This window comes from Chamaea fasciata, unplaced genomic scaffold (genome assembly GCF_029207755.1).
Source record: "Chamaea fasciata isolate MVZ Bird 193981 ecotype frontalis unplaced genomic scaffold, bChaFas1.0.hap1 SCAF_8, whole genome shotgun sequence".
Taxonomy (NCBI): domain Eukaryota; kingdom Metazoa; phylum Chordata; class Aves; order Passeriformes; family Sylviidae; genus Chamaea; species Chamaea fasciata.
The window spans coordinates 12,274,742-12,283,623 of NW_027094093.1; the positions used below are offsets into that span (position 1 = coordinate 12,274,742).

The window sequence follows — 8,882 nt, forward strand, 5'->3', positions numbered from 1 at the left end:
GCCAGTAGGGCCATTCAGTAACTGCCTCCTCTGTGAGAAACTTGCTGGAAGGTGGCAGCTGCTCCAGAAGTGAAGTTGTAAATCTACAGCATTTCTGTTTCTCGTATTTCTGGGTCAGAGTTCAAAACACTCAGACCAAGTTCTTTCAGCTCTTCTACATGAGGAGGAATTGGATGTCAAATTTATTTATTTGGTATCTTTGGGGCTACACAGGATTTTGGTTTGGTAGGGTAAGACAGCTACATAGGCGTGCTGTCTGTCATGACGCTGCACATCCCCAGTCATGGTGAAACGTGGGTGGAAGCCAGCTCAAGCACATTGCTCTTTGCAAAATTTAAATGTTTTATCAGTTGTCCAGGTTTTATATTTTCATGTTGGGCTGGGGTGAGCCACATATCCACACCCTCCATGGTGGTCTGGCTTGCTCAGGAAGACATTATTCCTTGTTAATTGTTTTGGGGTACCTGATGATTCACAGGTGCAAATGTCTTCTCTAAAACTAAGGTCACCCTCCAATCTCCCAGGTGCTGAGGTAAATTGGACACTCTTTATCATCTCCTTTCCTGAGATGGTGTGGTTTTTGTCCTTCTACTCTGAGCTGTCCTCCACTGGAGGGGGGTACTATAGAGGGTGCTGATCCCTCTCACCCTGTGATTTAAAGTGATTTGGTTTTTCATTCTGCCTATTAAAATCCAGCCACCTCCATAGTTTACCATTCTCACTTGTGGATGAAGACCTGCTAGGAGGAAGAGAAAACACCATCAAAATCCTTCAAAGAACTGCAGAAAACAGCCATACTGTGAATTTATTTGTAGGCTATGCAGCAATCAGGGAAGGAGAAAACACACTTTGAGTTTTGCAGTTCTGAGCAAAGTGTGGCTGGTAGGTTTTTGCACGGATTTGTGTCCCTCCCACAGAGCTGAGTGGTAAGAAGGAAGTTGGTTCTGCAATTTCCTGACTGTTTTTTCGCTGTAGTACAAACTAGAGAATGGTGAGGGGCAATCACTTTGTCTCTCTGAAGGCTCTCAGTTTGTCTTTTTACTATTTTTTATTTTGTTTTTTGCCTTTTCTTTCCTCCCAGCTCATGGCTGGGAGGCCAAATCCAGTCAAAAGCCTTGCACTTAATTCTGTTTTGTTTTCAGACACCAGAAGCACTGCCACAAATGAGTGGAGCCAGAAGTCTGGTGGGAAAGAAGAGCTGGTGAGTTGAAGTCCTGCAGACTCAAACAGAAAGAAGAGCTGGTGAGTTGAAGTCCTGCAGACTCAAACTGAAAGAAGAGCTGGTGAGTTGAAGTCCTGCAGACTCAAACTGAAAGAAGAGCTGGTGAGTTGAAGTCCTGCAGACTCAAACTGAAAGAAGAGCTGGTGAGTTGAAGTCCTGCAGACTCAAACTGAAAGCAGGCAAGAACAGCGTGGTGTTATTTGAAAAGGAAAACACTTAGAAGAGCTGGGGAGGACAGTTAACTGAAGAAGAAGAAATAATGCCGTCCAGGGCCATGAGTCCTTGCCCAGTCATTCACATTTTGCTACCTATTCTTTCAGTTTAACAGCAGTTTCACAGAGAGGTCTTTATGCCCATCTGCTGTGGGAAGTTTGTCTTTCTCTCCATCTGAATGGTCTGAGGATGACTTGAAAATGTGCTGCTCTTGGGACAGGCTGGGGGCACCTGTGAGGAGCCAGCTTGTATTCAGCTGGCTGCCAGCTTCTCCCACTGCATGGGCTGCTCACCACCTCTGTGAGGGTTCCTTCAGTTCTTAAAGTGGTGCAAATTCAGGTGCTGATGAGTTTGGATTGATTGAATTGCTGGCTGTACCTGTGATCTCTAAGATCTGCAGGAAATCTGAAGACCAGGGAGAGGTAGAAACAAAATACACACCATTAAGGAAATTAAGTTGTACAGCAGGGAGTCCAGTGTGACATTTCTCCCCGGAGGTGTTGAGTGTTCAGTCTTTTTATTCTAACCCCTAAATAACGTGGGCACATTCTCTCAGAAATTATTCAAATCTGCCTCTTTTCAACTAGAGATATTTCAAATTATGAATAGAGAATGGCATGTTTAATCTGCAACGACTTATTTGCAATGTGCTAAAATATATAAGTGAGATCTTTGGGAATTCCCAGGTATTAATTTGTGTGTGTCCTCTCTGTAAGTGTGCCTTTACTTGTAACTCTGTTCTGTTATTGACAGCCACTGGAACTCCCCAGGCCCCAAACGTGGCTGGCTCTTGTGGATGCCAACCATACATTCCTAGCTAGGTGGAATCTTATCCTGGACAAATCTCCTGAGCTTGGCCTAAGTCTTCTACATTAGTTTTATTCGTGTAGCCGCTTTGTGCTTAGGCCTGATTTGTCCAGGTATGTGAGTGCAAAGATGGATCCATACATCGTTAGAACAAGATAGGAAGATCTTGTTCTAACATGTCTTGAGGAGATGTCAGCTAATGGCCTGTTGAAAAGTGCTTTGCTTTCTGGATTCCTTCTACCTTTGACACAACGTGCCATGCATGTAGTAACCAAATATCTTGCATAGGGTTTTGAACATTGATAAGGCACTTCTAGGATAACAATGTACAGATTTGTTTAATATATTATTGAAGTGTTTTTTACTGGATTTTTGGGACGCTGGTTTCAAATCAGTGCTTAGCAAGAACACTGGTTCTTTATTGGACAGTATGGATGTGCTGAGCGTTGCTCTCTGGTTCAACGTGAGCATTAAGGTGTTAAAGTCCGTTTTGAGAAGGATGAAATTCCAGTTGGTAAAATCTCCCCTCCTGTCGAGAAATACCATCTGTTCATGGTGCTGCACCAGGAGGTGAAGTAGAGATGGTGCAGCATCCCAGGGCCCTACACACGGCGCAGTGCCTGCTCCTGTTGCAGAACTGTCTTGAGCAGGTGCGGGACGGGTGGGAAGAGAACTGTTTTCCATGGCTGCTAGGGGCCGAACGCCTGCAGGGAGCGCGCCGCCTTTCCTGACAGCAGCACAGAAGGCTCGCAAAGAGGAAGGCGAATCAGTGGTGTTACAAAAGTTTCCTTCTCCTTGTATTAAAATCGCAGTGGTTTGTGAGTGCCTGGGAGCCAGCGAGAGGCGACTGCAGGAAAAGCCCGGGCAGAGGGAGACCCTTGCATCCGCACCAGCACGTTCGCTTTGCTCAAGGATGGGCTCAAAACCAGACGGAAAAGCGACCAGGCACGGCGCGTTCCCAAGGAACTGCGGCGGTTCGCTCCGGAAGTTTAGATGCAGAGGGGAGAGGGGAGAGGGGAGCCCCGCCCCGGCGGGCCCGCCCTCCGCCCTGCGCGGCCATGGAGCTGCCCCGGGGCCGGTTGCTGGCGGTCAGCGACGAGCTGGACGAGGCCGAGCTGGCGGCGCTGAAATTCCTCTGCCGGGACCACGTTCCCTGGAGGAGGCTGGAAGCCGTCCGGAGCCCGCACGACTTGTTCGAAGCGCTGCAGGAGAAGGGCCTGCTGGAGGCGGGGAACCTGGCCTTCCTCAGCGAGCTGCTCTACTGCATCGGGCGCATCGACCTCCTGGTGTCCCACCTGGGCTCCAGCCGGGAGCAGGTGCAGCGGGAGCTGCGGGCGCCGGGCGGGGCGCGGCTGCCGCCCCTCCGGTGGGTGAGGGCGCCGGGCTGCGCTGGGCTGGGCTGCGCTGGGCTGCGCTGGGCTGGGCTGCGCTGGGCTGGGCTGGCCTCGGTCTGTCCGGGGCAGCGTCGCCTCCTCTCAACACCAGGCCGAAGGGTTTGACTTCAGGCGGGCCTGGGACGTGGGTCCTCCATCTACAACGGAGAAAAGGGGGAATATGTGCTGGGGGGACAGTGGACAAGAGGAGCAGGAGACACGATGAAACAACGCCCTCCACTTTTTTTCTCTAGATGCTTGCTCTTTCAGCTATATGAAGATGTCACTGAACGTGAGCTGTCGTCTTTCAAGTTACATTTGGCCAAAGAATTACCAAATAACAAGCTAACCCGTGAGACTGTAAGTATCTCTTTAATACGTTTTAAAAATCATTACTATAATTCATAGAGCCTATTATGTTGCTCATGGGAGAATGAACGTCACTCTTCTTTATGGTGTCGCTCTTAAGGTGAAAACACCACAAGAAAAGGGTGTCCCTGGGTGCATATGGGACTTGTTTGTGCTGGTGTCGGGCACAGTGTCACAGCCAGCTGTGCCAGGAGTGCCAGGCATTGAGGCCATCACGTCCAGGCACCACACGGGCCTCAGGGCACTCAGTGGCTTTAATCAACAAAAAACTGATGAGCACATTTACTTATCTTGCCCAACAGACTTTTTTTTTCCTTCTTCTTTCTATGTCATTATCAAATACAGAGAGTGACCTACTATGGATATTATTTTTTTTATTTTCTTTTTAAATGTAGAAAATACAGATCTAAGCAGCAGTTTTCTCAAGGCTAAGTCAAATGAGTTCAAATTTACAAGTAACCTTAGAGGAGATCCAGTGCTTTTATGCTGTCCCAGCCTGGAGTTCTGACTCCTTTGTACTTTGTTCTGTCTAATAAAAGTTCTGAGGATTTTCCTTTTCTTAGTAGGGACACTGTAAGAGCTGTTCTAGTTAATTCCTGGGGTGACCACTCTGCTCTGCCACTCACAGATGAGTTTCTGTCCCTTGTGGTCCCCTTTTGCTTCAGAGCAATCTCTACACCCTTTTTGCCAGTGCTTAAGATGGTCACTACAGTGATTCTTCTGTTTCAGCTGAGTGCAGGATAGCCACTGAAAGTTGAGTGAAAGCAATCATGAAAAATACTTCTACTGTTCCTGCATGACCACTGTTAGATATCCTGGGTTAGATCTTTAGATCTTGGACCTCTGAGGTACAGAAAGGAAATGAGTGTGTTTTGAGAAAATGTTGGTACTTAAATGTAGTACTTGTAGGTTTTGTTGAACTAGGATTAACTGGCTCAGCTGAGGTCTCCCGAGCTCCCAGTCAGCTGGATTGACTCTGTGGGTGACTGTGCAGTCACTACATTAACACTTAGGTGTGCATGCTGCAAGCTTTGCTCCCAGTGGCAGCATGGAGGTGCCCTAAGAGCCAACTGCCTTTCTGATCACCCAGACAATGCTCGACATTCTCACTGAGATGGAGAAGAGAGGCCTTCTGGGGAAAGACAACCTAACTATGCTGAAGAGTCTCTGTGAAAAAGTTAACATCAGCCTGTGGAACAGAATTGAAGATGGATTAAACTTCTTTGGTAAAACGGAACAAAACCACCTTTTCCCCATAGTTATTCTTGAAGTGATGTACAGGTATTGTACAGGACTAATCGTGAATGCTTTGCAGGCCAAGAAGAGATTCTCATCACAGAGGAAGAAAGGGGCAACACAGGACGCCGTGAGGGACATCTGGTGTCATCTGTAGCACCTGATCCTCCTGGCAGTTTTAATGACTCTTCCCAGGTATGTTAATTTCTTAGAAACATCATCCTTTTGTCTTAGAAGAGCTCACCCCTCCATGAAGTGAACAGTTGTTCTAAGACCAGCTTTTTAAAGCGCTGTCTAGAAAAAGAAAAGTGCACAACTCTGCATCCTTTATTCTGAAGCTGTGTCCCAGGCACAGCTGCTGCAGTGTTGTACTTCAGAAACACCTGCAAGGGTAGCAAGGTAGGCTGAGTTTTCCATACCAGCAATTAGGCAGTTGGCAGCTGGCTTGGTACAGAGATGTGAGTGAACAGAGCACCCCGTGTGGGCTGAGCCTGACTTTGGTTGTCCAGCAGGGTGCTGTCCTGCACAGATTGCCAAAGGCAGTGGAGCAGAGCTGATGAGGGAGAGCTGCCTGCAGAGGAGGCCAGCTGGCTCCGTACCCTGCTCTGCCACTCCCAACAGCTAAGCAGCACTTGGAGGAGAGTGCAGGAGTTTCACCAGGAGTCTTTCTTTTCAGCTGCTTGAAGCTTACAAAATGACCAGCCGACCCTGTGGAGTGTGCCTGATCATGAATAATCACAATTTTGCAAAAGCTAGGGAAAGAACGCTGGAACACAAACACATGAAGGATCGGAATGGGACAGATGTGGATGCAGGTACAGTGAATGTTAAAGATGAGATTGTGAATCTTTAAAAATAGAAACCTTGTTTCTCTCTCTATAGGTCTGAATTTCAGTCTTCCCTTTCTAGAATTACTTCTGTTGTAGTGGCTCAGTTGGCTCTGGTTACTGTGCTGGCAAGTCCTTATCAACTCATCAAGTTTTTAGAGCCTGACACTGAACAATTCACTTGCACTTTGCAGTTTTAGTGAGGTTACTGCAACCTTAGCAGTACCCTGTGCCTGGACTTTACATGCTAGGCTAGCTTTCCATCAGCCTTATGCATACTAGTTCTAAAATACGCAGAAATAAGCAAGAAAACCTTTTCATGACAATTAAGGGAACTCAATAGAGATATGATTAGTGATTAGACTACTAGAGTATTTTCAGACCAGGAATGTAACTGTGTGGATGTAGTCATGTAGCAGATGACCAGTTATGTCTAGAAATGCAATTTGCAGTTGCAGAGTTCAACTTTCATATAATGAAATGTCTCCACTTTCCCTTCTTTTTGCTTTCCAGCGGCTCTGAGGAATGTCTTTAGCAAGCTTCATTTTAGAGTAGAAGAATATAGAGACCTCACTGCAGAAGGAATTCATGAGACTGTGAAGAGCTTCCAGAGTCAAGACCATGAGGACAAGGACTGTTTTGTTTGCTGTATCCTGTCTCATGGGAAAAAAGGGATTATATATGGTGTTGATGGGCAGGAAGTACCTATCCGGGAACTGACCACTGCTTTCACTGCACAGAATTGCAATTCACTTGCTGGAAAACCAAAAGTTTTTTTTATTCAGGCCTGCCAAGGTGATGCCTTCCATAAAGGTGTGACCATTGAAACAGATTCTGGAGAGCAAGATTCTTCTGTAGAGCAAGATGCAAGGTTTCAGCTTGACTGCATCCCTGCAGAGCCAGACTTCCTCCTGGGCATGGCCACCCTGCAGGATTATGTCTCCTACAGAAGTCCCAGGGAGGGAACCTGGTACATACAGGCACTGTGCCAGCACTTGGAGTACAGCTGTCCTCGGTACCTATGTTTCCATAAGCTTATTTTGGTAACACCTGAATTTTCCTTTTGGCTGACAGGAATTTGATTTAGATGCAGAGGTAGATGATAGGCAGTGGGAATGCTCGCTCAGAGTGAAAACAGTGATGTAGGACTGAGCAGCACCATGCAAACTGTTCAAAGCAACTTAGGGAAGTGCTCTGAAGCCTATTAAAAACAGGAGTTGTTAGCACTGGTGTATAGCAAGATAGTGAGAATGTTATTTTGCTGGTGTTAAGTGCCTAATACAAACTCATATCTTTGCAGAGGGGAAGATGTTCTCACCATCCTGACAGCAGTAAATCAAGAAGTGAGCAAAAAAACTTGTGATCGGGGAGCAAAGAAGCAGATGCCACAGCCCAGTTTCACACTGAGGAAGAGGCTCATCTTTCCTGTCAACTAAATGGGAGTGAACTGCATGGCAGAGAGCGCTGCTGCAGCCTGGAATTAGCTGGTTTCAGCTCAGAATACAGTCAAATACAACAGACTTTCAGTGCCTGCTCTTAGCAGAAGAGCAGATATTTTTAATTGAAAATACAACTGAGGAGGGAAAGCCTTCAAAAATTTGTATTAATAGGTTAATTTGTATTAACACTTTATACTTGACAGCATCGAAGATGGTCTTTGATTTATCTCTGATTTATTTAGCTGATCTCTCTCAGTGGTTTTCTGGCTAAGATACACTTGTCCTCTTAGCAGCTGTGCCACATTGCTATTGCCTTCCTGAAGTATCTTTACAAGGCAACTTTTAGAAGACAACCATTATAAAGCCTTGTGTACTTTATGCCTAACCTTTGCAAAATAAAGGGAGGAGTGCTGTAAATTTTACAGGACATTTTAATCAGCTCACATCTGTGTGTTTTGTTACTTGTCCCCATCACTTACAGTCATTCATTCTTAGTGGCTTGGTACACTTCAAGATAAAGTTAAACATTTATCATCTGGCATCCTCAGCAGGATTTCAGAATATCCTTCCTCTACTTAGAGTAGTCAACAGTGAAAATCAGTTGCTCTGGTAGAGCTTCATGGCTGAAGATGTCCAGTTATCCTAAGTTCACTTACCTTGCTGATCTCTGAGTCTTAGTTCTAAGCACAGGAAAAGCCATGAGGTAAGTACCCAGCTCCTTAAAGCATTTTATATTGCCTCCTGTGGTGAGCCTATACACAGATCTGCTTCACTGTCTACCTCATTTGTCACAAATCTATAGGGCTGACATAACATCAGCTACTGCGGTGAAAAAACTGTGGTGCTGTTAGCCAATGCTGCAGTGCTAACACTAATGTAGAGGAATGTTGTGACAGGTTGAATTATTGTAAAAGAAAGGCCTCATAAAATCAGGCCTGCTCTATTTAATTAATAGCTAGCCTGTCTTCTAAGTGTAGTTAAGCAATTTACAAGTTCCCATGTGAAAACAATCTTGGTCTAAAAGGTTTGTTAACACAACAACCTGTTGTTGGGTTGAGAAGTAAGTGCATCTGTGTAAACAATTAGATCAGTTCAATGAGAAGCCATGAAGGAAAAATGTGAACCACCTGAATCTTAGCACATACACACAAATCACCTTCTGACCAAAAAATGAAGTAGTAAGAAAACTACCAGCCAGTAGCTGTTGCCCACGAGGTCTGTGGAAACTGTATAAAATAAGTTACTTGAATAAAGAATTGGCTTTTCCCACATGAAGAAAATGGAGTCTCAGCTGACTTATTACAATAGAGGAACACACTAGTTGCTGTAAAAGAGGGAGGAAAAAACCCCAAAGCACCACCCATGCACAAAATCCCTCAAGGTACTAGAAAATAAG

General features: G+C 45.7%; 1 protein-coding gene across 1 annotated transcript; it reads left to right on the forward strand.

The window, feature by feature from the left end:
• Positions 1-1,142: 1,142 nt before the first annotated feature.
• On the forward strand, positions 1,143-7,921 carry LOC136293205 (caspase-8-like). The gene is made up of 7 exons (XM_066189681.1): positions 1,143-3,608; positions 3,870-3,975; positions 5,075-5,210; positions 5,300-5,415; positions 5,897-6,035; positions 6,561-7,062; positions 7,348-7,921. The coding sequence occupies exons 1-7, from the start codon at positions 3,301-3,303 to the stop codon at positions 7,481-7,483; spliced, it is 1,443 nt and encodes a 480-aa protein (XP_066045778.1). The 5' UTR covers positions 1,143-3,300; the 3' UTR covers positions 7,484-7,921.
• The last annotated feature ends 961 nt before the right edge of the window (positions 7,922-8,882 follow it).

Excerpts from the sequence above, each read along its gene's own strand:
- LOC136293205 (XM_066189681.1), top strand. The coding sequence starts at position 3,301 with ATGGAGCTGCCCCGGGGCCGGTTGCTGGCGGTCAGCGACGAGCTGGAC. Across the intron at positions 3,609-3,869 it reads GCGCGGCTGCCGCCCCTCCG|ATGCTTGCTCTTTCAGCTAT; the intron begins GTGGGTGAGGGC and ends TTTTTTCTCTAG. Across the intron at positions 3,976-5,074 it reads ACAAGCTAACCCGTGAGACT|ACAATGCTCGACATTCTCAC; the intron begins GTAAGTATCTCT and ends CTGATCACCCAG.